Source organism: Thunnus albacares, chromosome 8, assembly GCF_914725855.1.
Source record: "Thunnus albacares chromosome 8, fThuAlb1.1, whole genome shotgun sequence".
NCBI classification, from domain to species: domain Eukaryota; kingdom Metazoa; phylum Chordata; class Actinopteri; order Scombriformes; family Scombridae; genus Thunnus; species Thunnus albacares.
In genome coordinates, this window is record NC_058113.1 from 11,854,048 (window position 1) to 11,869,003 (window position 14,956).

At 38.0% G+C, this 14,956-nt stretch overlaps 1 protein-coding gene across 5 annotated transcripts in view; it reads left to right on the top strand.

The window, feature by feature from the left end:
• LOC122986741 (RNA-binding motif, single-stranded-interacting protein 3-like) overlaps positions 1-14,956 on the top strand; it is a 192,029-nt gene that overhangs the window by 153,960 nt on the left and 23,113 nt on the right. For all 5 annotated transcript variants that reach the window (XM_044358069.1, XM_044358067.1, XM_044358068.1 and 2 more), the window contains one exon: positions 13,904-14,010. In XM_044358069.1, the coding sequence (XP_044214004.1) occupies positions 13,904-14,010 (107 nt within the window). The remainder of the gene's footprint in view (positions 1-13,903; positions 14,011-14,956) is intronic.

The window sequence follows — 14,956 nt, forward strand, 5'->3', positions numbered from 1 at the left end:
ACAGAGCAAGGACGAGATGGGACAAAAGAGAAAGTTGAGGTGGGGGGAACCAAACTGAAAGTGACACAGAATGAGAGAGAGGAGATGGAGATACAGAACAATCAGATATACTGTAGATAGAGAGAAAGGTGGTGCGGTACACTGAAGAAAATGGAAATCAAGGGCAGACAGAGAGAGCTGTGCCCCGTGCCCTGGCAGCATGATTTGTGAGATACAACATGGTGGGCGGCTCAGTTTCTCACCCAGACACATACAAACACACACTTTACTTCTTCATACTGAGAGGTATAGCTGTGTAATTTTGTAGCAAGTGAATATGTGTGTTTCTGTCCCAGTGGACACATAGTTGACATATAGCAAAAAAAGTGTGTAGGCTATGCTTAGGTGGCAATGTGGGTGTATTGATAAAAAACAAAATGTGACAAAGTGCAACGGTAACAGACTTAGCAGATAAATAATGACACGCATGAAGCATGTCACTGAAACATCACATGAAAAATAGCAGACAAAAACAAAAACGTCAGACGTGTGAACTGATGAGGAGACTGTAACGTTCCTCAATATAATACATGAAACAAACATAAACACATTTCCAACATGTTTTCCACATGGTTTTCCAGTGTTTGATATTTGCGCCGCCTTCTTCTCCAATGGTTTAATGGCAGTGGACTTGAGAGTCTGGAGAGTCAACTCCTAATACTCACAGTAGTAGATGAAAACATGCCATAATTCACATTTTCTTTTCTGGAATTTTGATTACAATGTGTGTTACGTTTGGATGGAAACTTGCATCTTCAATTGCTGCTTCTATCTGTAGCCTATGTGTATGAGGCACTTGAAATCCTACATTAAATCTTAAGTCTTGCAAAAACTGTGACTCAGCACTGTAAAGAGTATTTAGCTGACAATTACTTGTCAAATTGAAAAGAAAATTGTTGTGGTGCACAGTGTAATGTGATGCCAAAGAACTTGCAAATATTGTTTCACATTATTGTCTCGATTCATTTGACCATAATCTATTAAATGATTTCCACAACAGGTTATGATGTTATTCAATTATAAATGAAACGCTTGCAATGAAAGGGCAGGAGGTATTCTGAGGCTACCAGTGACTGGGATGTATTAATAGATAGTTAATTAACTTAACTAATTAAAATCACACAAAAACACACAGTTACACATACACTCACTCTTTCTATTCCCACAGAGTCACTGCCCTCTATATTGAAAGACGTGTATTGCTTGTATTTTCAAGGAGTGTCCATTTTCTCTTCTCTCCTTTGTTTGTGTGTATGTGTCTGTGTGTGTGTGTGTGTGTGGGAGTGACTATTAATGTATGTTGACTACTTAAATTGCTCTGAGCTCACTAACCGGTGGAATTTGGCCAGCCAAACCCTCTGTGTGCTGATCCACGAAACACACACACACATACACACACGCACACTATGCTTACTGATGTAATGCACAGAGAGAAAATGTGTGTCTCTGAAGCCAGGTTCTGTTGATTTATGTCACTGGCTTTCTGTGTTACTGACAGTCTCTGGCATTTCCGAGGCTGTTGCAGTGACATTATGATAGGCCTTTGTGCTTTGTTTTGTTGTTAGTCTACTTATTACTTACATTTGTTGTCTTAAAAAAAACACCTCAAAAATCACTGTTATCAAAGGATTCCCCTTATTCTGTTACTGTGTAACGTCTGTGTGTTCCTGTATGTGTGTATATCATTGAGTGATGTGTGCTTGTGCCTTTGCCTGTGTGTTCCTCTGATTGGTATCGCAGTCTGTCCACTGAGGCTGATGTATTGACAGGAAACAGCAATATTTTACTCTCTAGCCACAAGATTAATGCCTACATTGATCACATGGCTAGAGCTTCCATCAGCCCTCGTTAACAGGAAGTCCATTGATCCGCAGCTTTCTGACTTCTCCTGGTGGTTCTTTTCAAAGAGATAGTGTCTAGATTGGACATACACTTGAATCTCTCTGTTGTTTACCTCGGACTGATACAGAAAGTGCTAGATTATGGTCAGACTTTTTGCAGATCCATCTTTAATGTTAGGTTCTCTTGTATGAATACAGGATATTTAGGTTTATTTAGTTTCACATGTCTTTGGACTAGCTCCACAGCTTGAAATGTGTGAGAAACAACCTAATTGCATCTAATGTGTCCTCGTGTCTTTAGTGAGCGGAGCTGTCATGCAAATTCGACATTCCAATCTGAAGTGTAAATCGTGTAATCACAGTCTATGTATTTACTATACGTTGTAATTCTGTCTCCTCTGTGCTCGTCGTTCAATAATGTTCTGCCCCCACACGGTGATGGAGAGAGTCAGCACCGGTGGGAAGCTGTCTCTATCCAGCCATAAAGAGCACGCATCCGCTACAGCTCCGCCATCACGGTGTCACATGTCAAAGCAACACATTATGCTTGTTGTTCATGACAGATTCAAAGACTTAAAAAGGAAAACAGACTGGAAACAAGGGGATTTTGACTTCAAAGATGAAAAAACCTGAAGCAATGATTCTTTTGATTTCACGGATGAGGGTGGGAGACAGACTCACAGAAAATATCATGGGGCATCTCGTCCATTTTGTACAAATCTACTCTAAAACCGAATTCACGTTATATCTCTTTTAGCTTGTCTTTATTGCATAAAACATAAAGGCCCAAAACAATAATAAATAACCTGCAATTTGAATTAATTTTGTTTTTTTTCCCAAAACTGCCAACACACACACATACTTAACCCCTTGCTAAAGGTTGAGAGGTTCTCAACACATCTTGTTGGTTAATGCTTTGTGATGCTTATTGTTGGATGCTCATGTAGCCCAATAATACTAATACAAGAACCTTTGAATTCTTGAATGGTTAATCCAGAGGCTGAATGTTCAGTTAACTTTTCTTTTTTTTTTTACATATGATAATGTGACACAAAAATGGCTAAACAGCATCTACCAATGACCTTTGTCTGATCTTTCTGTCTCTCCCACTATCTCATGTAGTGTTATAGTTTTAACAATTCTCTTTGTCCTGCCCTCCCCTAATGGGCAGACAAACTGAGGACAAGAATGAAAAGAGTCCAGATCTCAGTGTAAAGCAATTATCATTTTGTAGTTTCAATAATAATCATGAGGCTTTTAAATGTGCGTGCAGCTTTAAATGTCTGGTATGATCATGAGGCACTAAGCCCCCATTCATTGCAGAAGTGCTTCAATACTTTCATAAATCGGAAATGAATTTTATTTGATATTCTTGATAATGGAGGAAAAAATTGAAGGGGGCTGCACTGAGAAAAAGATTGTGTAATTATGTGGCAGTACTGCACTGTCAGGCCTGGTGTCAGCTTACATGTGTTATTTGGAGGCACTTATTCAATACTTCAGCATAGATTTAGCAGTTAAAATGTGATGCTTTTGAAGTTCTAACCAAATCATGCTGTTGCATTCTGAACATTGCAAAGACATTTGGTGCTATCTTTACATCATTTTTGGAATTAAATTCTTAAATAAATATGTCACTGCATCACTACGTTGTTTTCCTACTTGTACAGCCAATTCCTTTTGTGTTGTTTCAGCTTTTTGATGAGAACATTTAGTGAATGTAGTAAATTTCCTCTCCTCCAGGGATGGTTTGATGAGTGGTAGTCATTACTGGAGCAGCCAAATGAGAGGGCGGCATGGGATGGAGACCATCTCAGTTTGCTTTGAACCTAAATAAGTGCAAATATCTTCTAAATATCCCCAAGCTTCCTTAAATCCATCTCACTTCTGTTGTTTATTGCACATATCTCAATTATAATGATATAAAAGTGCTAATAGCAATATCAATAACATTTTTAATATATACTTTTTATTTAGTGGCAAATAGTTCCTCTCATGTGTGATGCTTGAACAAGTAACCCTCTGGAGTGTATACTGTTCTGTCCCAGGGCTTTGAGCTCTTTGATGCATCCCATTCAGCCCAGCTGAGGGATTTCTCATTTTTCTCAGATGCCTCAAAGCTAAGATGTATATTATTTATCGCCTGCACTTTATCAGGTGCAGCCCATTTAGTTTCTTCTAATCTATGCCTGTGTTTCATCATGCTCCCCCTTGTTTTTCTTTATGTCCAATTTCTTTTCTTATGTTCCTATCACCAAAACAGGAACGGATATGTTTGTTTGCTCTGCAGGAGTTTTAACGGTTTCCATGTTGCCCTGCTGCGGTTTGCAACATCCAATGAGTGGTAACAGTATGTGCTCCACTCTTAACAGTACAAGTCACACACCCTACCTATATACAGATCTTGTCAGTTAAACACGAAACACCACAGATCAAAACCTCCTTTTCAAATCTGTAAAGCACCAGTTCTTTTTTTTACCCTATAGCACTCACCTTTACACGTTCAGACACACCAGCTACCCACCTCTTTGCCATTTTGTTTACATCTCTTGCTGTCTTTTTATCTCTTTTTTTTTACCCTGAAAAACACAAAAATTGGAGTGTAACTATTCACTATTTAATCCACATTGTGACAGATAAATTGAACTGATAAATCAAGTACTGCAGGTCTTGGTTGATGAGTTCATATATATTTTGTCCCCAGTTTGCAAACAAACCCACATGTAGCTTTTGTCCAGTTAAAGAGGACCTATTATGCTTTTCCTAATTTTCAGTCGTATTTATAATGTTACAGTGTCGGATGTTCATATTAAACGTGGTCAAAGTGTCAAATAATGAGGTAAATGTACATAGAAGTTATCCCTGTTAGCAAAAAGCACCAGCTTTAGACTACTGTAAACGCTCAGTTTCCAACAGTTTTTTCAACTTTCAGCCCAAGCTGAGGTCAACTTGTGACAGGTATCTTTATATGGTCATCCGCTCCAAGCACAGCACATGAGTTCACTGCTCCACTCTGCTAACATTATGGTATTTTTCCACAGTTTTGCGGGTAGTCACGCCGAACCATGACTCAAGTCGAGCTGGCACGCTGTGAGTGTTTTTCCATTACACAGCAGGGCAAAGTAAAATAAGTTGTTTACTTGTTAGAGTTGTGCTGGTCGTCTGCAGCTTTTCATCAAACATCTCACTGTGGCTGTTTCTGCTTGTACCATTCCTTCCTGCATTTCTAACTGATCCGCTGAACAAAGAAAAAAGTCTCCCGTAATTTAGTCATTTAAAAGTTTTTAATTTGAAGCAGTAAAGGTTCATCAGCAGTAATTTAACACAACTCTGATATGGCTGCCCCTTGGCAGGCTTCCTGAGGCTGGCCAATCAGAACAGAGTGGGCTCATTGGGAGGGGGGCCTCAAAGAGACAGGATCTAAGTCTGTCTGTTAATAGACAGAGGCTGAACTGAGGGGCTGCATAAGGGCCAGTATAAGATAAATAAGGAGTTTTTTGAACTGTGAATCATGCAAAGCTACTCTAGTGGAGTCCCAGAATAAGAATATAGACCTGGAAATTAGCATATTTAAGTATTTTGTCTTCTCACTTCAATTACTTGCTCTTGTCAAGTTCGCAGCTCTTGGCAATGACAGATGTTGTTTAGTAATACTGTCTCCTGGGAAGCACATATGTGCCATGATGCACAACTACACACACCGCATAGTAGTTTGATGTGTGGGTGGGTCTTTTTTGGTCTCTCAGTATTGCAGATTACACACTCTCCATGGACATGAAGCTAAAAAGCACCTGCTGTACAGCAAAGGAAAAATAACAAATTCAGATTCAAATACTAAAAGTTAACATCTTTATCAATCACATAATTGGTAGCCATATTTATTGAAAGACACTTTTTATATTAATGTGTGACATGTTGAAAGATTAATACAAATGGGACTACAGTGTATACTTGACAAAAAAATAGGCATTCACTGGCTGCGTCCTTGCTCCTACTGTGTGTTTTAGTTTTATGGTGAAGCTTCACCAAATGTAATCCACTAAGCCGCCAATTTTGCCGCCATTAATTTTTTATGAGAAGTGAGCAATTGTCTGCATAGTGCAGTACTTTCTACTGCAAACTAAGCATTGATATGTGGATTTCCCACAGTGTATGAGCCCCTCTCCCTACCTGCTGGGACACTGACTGAAGAGAGACACTGCCTGGGAGAGAAATTTTGTTGTGCTCAGGGCTACAAACATTGATTTATGTGTGAATTTTTCCTCATTCCATTTGGATTTTATTCATCTCATCAACTCCACCTCCTGTTTACTAAAGTTTTAAATCTCCCTAAACTCTATGGGTTTCCAAATATTTGATTCAGACAATGTTAATTAGTTTGACATAGCCAAAAGTGATCTATTATCACACACAGCTGCACCCAAATTCATTATAAACTAGAGCGTGCACTCAGTAGAGTGCAGTTCTCCACCAGGTGTGTTTGCGGGCATGTATAGTCTCAGATTTCTTTAAGATGAATAGAATAGTGTATTGGTATACTAACTTAGCGTACTCCTAATTTCACCTAACTGTATCTAATCTTAATAAGATAACAATAAACGGGACAGTAAGTCCAAACTATTCAATTTAAACATTGTTATTTATTTAGAACAGTTTGTTGTAACACATCACACAAAATAAAACTCCTTCCTACTTTCTTCTCTTCTCCCAATCAAAGAAGAGTTGAATGTCACTCAGTCGTCCGTCCCGGCTCCCTTACAGTCAAGATGGTGGCAAAGCCAATAAAAAAGGGGGATTTATTCATCTCATATCTTGCTTAACTTTAGTGGATCATAACATATTGGGTATGGAATTAATCAGCAGATGCTCTGGTTCAAGATGAGACCAAACTTTTCTATGGATGTCAGTTTATGAGCCACGACAAAGACCAAAATGTGGCCTGCAACAGACTCACTGCACTCACTTGCAGCCCCTACCGGCTGGTTAAGAGGAGTGAGCAGTCAGCAGTCAATGGCAGTATAAAATGCATTATGAAATAGTTTTTCAACAATTGTGAATCACTGCAACCACAAGAGGTCCTTGAGAATACAGTCATAAATGTGCACAAAAATATTAGGCTGATGGGTCCAGTAGTATGCAAGATTAGCTACGGACAGATACACACATGGACACACAAACACACAGACACACGGACACGCACGACCAAACACATGATCTCCTCCAGGCTTATGCCTGGCAGAGATAATTAATCAGTTTATGTTACAGCGTCGCAGGAGTGAGAGCAGCAGGGGTCAAACTGACAATTAAAAATGTCCTTCTTCCTTTTACAGCCCTCTTGTGAAAAGCAACAGATTGTATTAATGTAACTGTAAAATCAAGCTGAATAATTAATTTGATGCACCACTTTCAGTAGCTTTTTCTACAGGTGATCTTGTTTCTGGGTGTTTTGATGTTGTTGCCTCCTGCTTATGAGGCAGCTAAGCTTGCCTCTTAAGAATAAATAACATTCATTATTGTTATCATCAGTATTGATGGCTTGTCACTGTGGTTGTGAATTAATACAAATCGAATTGCAGAGTGTATTACAGATTTTTTTCTTTTGTTTTCTCCCTCAAAGAAATGCATATCAGAATTCTGCCACCACAGGCATCACCTGAAGCTAATACAGTAGTGACACTGCTTTTGTCTGTTTTTACATTATAAGATTTTACATATTTCTTTGGCTGTGTAGCACTACACGCATACTGATAGATACTGTGAAAGTAATTTACCATAATTTTGTATGTATAACCCTTCATTAGCTCTGTGGAAGTAAAACACAGATGAGGTTTTAGAACAATGCCAAAAAATAGCTCTGTTGAACTGATTCATTGTTTTAATGAGACAACTCAAATCATTCAATAAACAAAATGTCTTAATAGGTGGGCTGATTTTTGCTGTCTATCCTTTTAACTTTTTGCACATTAGCCAATACTGATTAATTAATAGCCAGTGAACCATTCATGCCTGGTTTGCAGGACAAATTTTGACTAATTATACCCTGTGTGACAGATATCCTGTTCCTCTGAAAGTGAGAATCAACAACAGCAACACACACACAAAAAAAACTTTTCCAACAAGACATTCAGTTGAATTCTCCTCACACTGACACAGAATGCATGCATACACACAAACTAAAAAGCTACAGCTCAAACACTGTGTCTTCTCTATGTTATATGATACTTTGACAGAATTGTGAAATGCTATGACAATATAATCTGACATGTCAGACAAAATAATTAAATGATAGGATTAAACTCCAAGAATCTGTCAGCAATATACAAAGATTTTAATCATCGAGCAGTGAAAAGAAGAAGTTTCTCCAGGACTATTTAGGGCCTGTCCTAATTTCCTGCCCATATAAATACTGAACTTGTACAGCTGTCTCTGAAAAACACTAATTCGAGCCCAGAATGCACTAAGGCAACCAAAACATTAGAACATTGATGTACGGTATGTGTGTGTGTAGGCGTGTTTGTGCATATAAACCCAGGCTCATAGCACTGGGCCAGTGTTTAAAGGGGACTCACTATGTTCATTTCCAGCTCTATATTTTTATTTTTGGACTCCACTAGAATAGCTTTGCATGATTTACAGTTTTTAAAAAAAATCCTTATCTTTTACTCTCCCTTTATGCAGCCCCTTAGTTCAGCCTCTGTCTTTAACAGGCAGTTTAAGCTCCTGCCTCTTTAAGGCCCCCCTCCTAATGAGCCCACTCTGTTCCGATTGGCCAGCTTTCAGGAAGCGTGCCAAGGGGCAGCCGTATCAGAGTCATGTTAAGTTACTGCTGATGAAAACCCAACATTTCCTGCCTCACTGCTTCATATTAACAGCTTTTTAATTACTAAATAACTGGAGACTTTTACTGTTCATAATTTACAGGAAATTAAACGTGTTCCTCACCAAATTAGCGGTGCTTTATTAGCAGCGCTAAAAACCAGTCGGCACAACAAGATATGGAGATATTTGGAGCTCTTTGTTCAGCTGATCAGTTAGAAATAATGCAGGGAGGAGTAGTACAAGCAGAAACAGCCACAGTGATGATGATGTTTGATGAAGAGCTGCAGATGACCAGCACACTTCCAACAGGTAAACAACTTATTTTACTTTGCCCTGCTGTGTAATGGAAAAACACTCAGCATGTCAACTCGATTCAAGTAATGGCTCGGTGTGACCACCTCCAAAACAATGAAAAAATGCCATAATGTTAGCAGAGCAAAGCAGTGAACTCACGCTCTGTGCCTGCAGCAGATGACCATGTAAAGAAATCCGTCACAAACCGAACCAAGTTGAAAAAAACGTTGGAAACCAAGCATTCAGGGTAGTCTGAAGCCAGTGCCTTTTGCTCACAGTGATTACTTCTACATACGTTTACCTCATTATTTGACACTTTGGCCATGTTTAACATAAACATCCAACATTGTAACATTATATATATGACTGAAAATTAGGAAAAGCATAATGGGTCCCCTTTAATATCTGGAGCCATTTCACCAGCTCAGATATAAAAACAGCTTACAGCAACAATGTTGTGTATTTGAATTTCTTTGTCTGTGTATATAGATGTATGCTGCTATTTGGGGTTATACAAAATGGTGTTATTCATCACTTATTGTCCCTGCTGTTGCTGTTGCACTGTATGTCACTTTTAACAAGAACTGTTCAGAAATGCCCCTGTGTTGTCATGTTGTATACAGGATGTTAATATAGGGATGAGGGAAAGGTACATCATGAGATTTAAAATTAGTCTGTCATTCTTTAGTAGGCATCAATCACATCAAGGGACATTTCAACAATCACTTTTAATTTGCTCTGTTAGGATCAGCTTCTTAGCATTTTTGCATAATTAATTCCAATAATAAATGGCCCAAATAAACAAACTTTTGGGCTGTCTATTTGATAAGCCTGGTGGAAAAAAATATCAGATTCAATTCAAAACACAGAGGTATCCTTTTCATGCATATGCCAAGGACAAGCAATTGTTTCAGATCAGCGGGAGTTTCTGCTACAGTATCTCTGTGTGGTACTTTAGAGAAGACGCAGAGTAGGAAAAAAGTGTCCTGACTATAGACTTGACAGCATGTCAGCTGTCGACAGTGTGGCTTTCTCTGTCTGTCACACCACTAAAACAAAACAGCAATAGAGCACAGATTTTGCCTTTAAGTCAGTATCAAGTGTGTGTGTGTATGTCCTTGCATCACATATTTTATCTTACTTATGAAGTAGCAATCATTTACCATCCACACACACACACACACACACACACACACACACACACACACACACACACACACACACACACACACACACACACATATCACCAAACTTACTTTGGAAGGACATAAATATATTCTTTCCTTTTCCTGTAAACCTGTGAGTTAAATCCTCATTATGCCATCTCAAATGTATCTTTTACCATAGTCTGAACCTAATCCTATTCTAAATTAGAAATTAAAATTCACAACTATTTCATTTAAATACTCTTCTTTTCATCTCTCTATCAGCCATGAATGCCATATTTTTATTCAACCTTTACTCAAAACTCAGCTCTTACCAGTTTTTACATTTCCCTTACAGTGACTACTTATCACCAGAGGATTCGCTGTAGTTTCTAACACTAACTCTAAAGCCAAGTCCTAACTCTTAAACAGGGCTGCTGAAGAATGACTGAGTGACTAAGTGAGTAGATAACACTGAGAAACAGACAGCACCCAACATATTTGTTAAAAGCTTAATCTCTGCCCACTTTAATAAATACTCTCAGCTAATTTGAGCTGATTGTCTTTTCTAATCTTCACTTTAAGGATAGGTTCACAATTTTTCAAGTGTACTTTCAATGTAAGTGATGGGGCACAAAATCCGCAGCCCTCCTTTTGAGCAAAAATGTATTTAAAAGGTTTTATTTGAAGCTAAAATGAGGCTTCAGCCATCCAAATTAGTTAAATCAATTCAATATCTTTCAAAGTTACTGTCTTTTCAGTGCCAAATTCTGTCTTTTTGTTACAATCCTTCCACTGCAGCTGAACAGGAAAACACTGTCTGTCGAGGCACAAAGAGGGATTTTTTTACTGTAAAGACTGTGGAAGATATCCACTTTATTTGACTAACTCAGACAGCTGAAGCCTCATATTATCTTCAGATAAACCATTAAAATGCTCCAAACGAGGACTATAGATTTTGTCCATCATCACTTACACTGTAAGGGCATTTGGAGGGGATCGTCTCAGTCAGTATGAACGCGAGGAATTATTACAGCAAGAGAAACCTGTTTCAATGTTCATATGGACACCTGATTATTTTTAGACTGACTATTTTTTAATTTTAAGACAGACTCAAAAAATTGTGAACCTATCCTTTAAAGCATCCATCTCCTGTGAAGTAAATCTTAGCCATATTTTGCATTTCTGTCTGGGCCTGGCTGTTGTTTTCCAAGAGGAAACTACACTGAATTTTGTTCTGCGCACCTCCCATGCACCTACACACATGACTGTTTACCAGATGTATACGAATGCATGGAGTTAAGTGGGTAAAACGAGAGAGAGAGAGGGGTGGTGATTGAGAAAGATGAATAGCAAAGCTAAGGGATGATAACAGAGGCTCTGCCGTGTGTCCTGTTATTCAGATAGATATCAAGTTAAAACAGTGTAATGACAAAGTACTCCTAAATGCAGTATAATCATACAGCACCGTGTTTCTTCGTCTACTTACCTTTGGAGTACCCATCCAGGCCCCAGGCATTCCAAATAACTCGTCTCAACCTTGAGCTCTGAATGCTTGTCTCCGCTGAGAACACCTCTTCTCATTTTTCAGTTTACTGAGATGGAGAAACATTTTTCTTGAGGGTAATTGCGTAGTTCGTTTTGGCATTCATAACGCTTGAATCAGTACCAGCATGATGATATCGCCTTTGCTAGTTAATAACATTTCTTCTTTATTTCTAAGCTACACAGAGTGATGAGGATCCACATTTTGACTCTCTGTGCAGTTTGAAATCATTGCCAGTTAAATAGGACAAGAGTGCCAGCTAATAGACTCTTTAAAGATGCAGTCAATGACTCAAACATGCCTTGGTGGATGTATTAAAGTAACAAGTGAGAGGCAAAGCATCAAAGTAGGTGGCTTATTCAGTTTCAGGGTCAAGAAGTGTCTTTATAAAAACTGAATCAGGACATGAACAGAACACTTAGTGATAGGGGCTAGGGGCTGCATAGGGCTGTATAATTCCAGGAAGAACTTTAATGCTTTTGTATTTTAACAGTTTTTTGATGATTTGCTGTACTTCATTGGTTGCTATGCATCTTCTGCAATTGCTATTTAGAGATCTTCAGTTTATCAGTCTTATCTTTGTCCAATTAATTTGTAGTCTCATCAGAAGACAATTTGAACTGGCTGCAACTAACGATTATTATTATTATCAATTAATCTATTGATTATTTCCTCAGTTAATTGATTAGTTATTTGGTTATTCTATGAAATGTTAGAGAATGGTGAAAAATGTTGATCACTGTTTCTCAAAGCCCATGATGCAACCTAAAATGTGTTGTTTTGTCTCACAACAGTCCACAAACCAAAGATATTCAGTTTCTGATCATAGAGAACTAAAGAAACCAGAAAAGATTCATGTTTAAGAAGCTGAAATGAGAGAATTTTGGCATTTTTTTCTAAAAAAAAACAACAAAATAGTTGGCAATTAATTTTCAATTGATCAACTAATCAATTAATCATCCAATTGTTGCCACTCTACATAAGATGAGTGCTTGATTTTTCAGATAGATTTTGATGTTTTAACTGATCACTGGACTTCTGATGAAGTGGAAGTTAAATTGAATACACTAATATACAAATTTTTCACATTTTCTAACTGTGGAACATGCAGTACATACATTTATGTAAATGTTCTAATTGTATAACACATCTCTGGCAGCTCACATGCTTTGATAACTGTTGCATAACAGCCATAATACCACAAGAAGGCAATATTATTTAGATCCAGGATGATTTAGTATGCATTAGGTTTATTGACTTATTTTTGTAAATGATCATGTCTGTTAGTCTGCAACATGTTAACTCTGTGTGACTACAGTATGTAGAATAAAAGGTTTACAAGGAGTTTACATTTACATTACAGCGTCAGAGATCACATAAGACAGACGTCTGTCTGTCCGGTGTCTGACTAGATTAGCCATCAAGTGTCTTATCTGAGTGTCCTGGTTCATGTTGGGATAATACTTTTTATTGTGTTTGTTGAGTCATGCTGATACTGAAGCATTTCCCAGAAATAGAAACCAGTCTCCAAACTCTCTTGTTTTCTACCAAATTCTAAAGATATGCTTTTAAAATCTAATAAATTGCTACAGAACAAAGCGTTTTTTTTTTCTTTAGTATAATCCTGCTCCAATCCAGCTACTTCCTGCTATTTCACAAGGCTGTGGGTCATTTGAAACTGCAGCCTATCAGGTTTAAGTTAGAGTTTGGTGAACTTTTGTATGGGAGGTCACACTCAGCTAATCCTATTTGTAATCAAGGCTTTCTTCTTTTCTCGAGTCCAAAAAAGTACCGTGTTGTCTTTGGAGAAATCACAATCGCAGTCTATTGCCTGGGGTCAAGCTGTGTTGAGTTATTTAGCGTATTAAGTATGCCTGTTTGGCTTGTCGTTTGAACCGCGCTCACCATGCTTTGATGATTAGCCCGTGGCTTTGTTTCCATGTCAAGGCTGCTTTTGTCGAAGCACGGTTGTAGGAGTTGTAGGAGATGGTGCGATAACTGCTGTTGTTTAGATGTTTGGAATAGGGTTGGGAGAGATAAATGTAAGAGCTGAAGTGCTGTTTTCAGGTCCAGTTGATTCATGTTATGTTTTTGTTTAAGCCACAGCATAACACTCTGTCTTTACATCTTACTTTTGAAACATAACCCTTAACATAAAGCATGAAATCTCGCTGATTAATCCATCTCTGTTGTTTCTCTCTGCCTGACCCACTCTGCAGCCCCTGCAGAGCCGTTGCTGTGCAAGTTTGCTGACGGAGGCCAGAAAAAGAGGCAGACCCAGGTCAAGTATCCCCAGAATGGCCGACCGTGGACACGGGAAGGAGAGGTGAGGCTTAAAAGCATATTTAATCATCAAAAAAAAAGCTCACTACTAACCATCGTAAAAAATCCCCAGCAGCAGACACGGAAAAGTAGTATATAGTAATCGTAACAACAATCATGTCTCTCAGTTTGTTAAAACATAATTTTTTTTACCCTCTTACACTAAAAAAGAAAACAACATAATATTTGCTCAGGCAGAAATATGCTGAAGCCATTGTTTCCTAAATCAACAATAGCCTCTTTCCTCTCACAATCAGAATGAGTACACTGTGTCTACTTACAGGGTTTTTAAGAGGAAATAGTGACAAAACTACAAGAGGTGTTATTCTAACTATATCACAAGTGTGCCTGCAGTATGTCCATTTACCTATTGGAAACCTTTTGCCACTCAGCTTTTCCAGCAAAAAGAATATATAACTAAAATTTAAAGCTCTCTGCAATCAGAATTTTCTTTTGTTCAAAAATGTTTTTTTAAATAACAATCTCATATTAAACAAGCAGAGGTCTAGCAGCATGTTATTTGGTACTAGTTATAATCTCAGTTGGCTATTGATTGTACTGATGGGTCTTCACTTATTAAAATTGATAAATTTAAATACTTGGCACTTTGGATTGATTCTGAATTGTTTTACTCTCTGTCCAATGGCTTTTTTTCCCCATTATTGATTATGGTGATATCATATACCAGAACACTTCTGAATCCCATCTTCAGCCCTTAAATGTAGTTTACAATAATATTTGTCCTGATGTGTACTTACAGCACACATCATTGTTTGATGTATGACACACTGAAGTGGCTACCACTTCACTCCAGGAGACATTTTCATTTGTTGTATTTACTTTGACAATCCTTTATACTTAAAACATCTTATGGTTCCATCCGGTTCATCATATTCACTCAGACACACTCAACCTCACACTCATCCTTTTTTTGTGCCTAGAATCTTTAA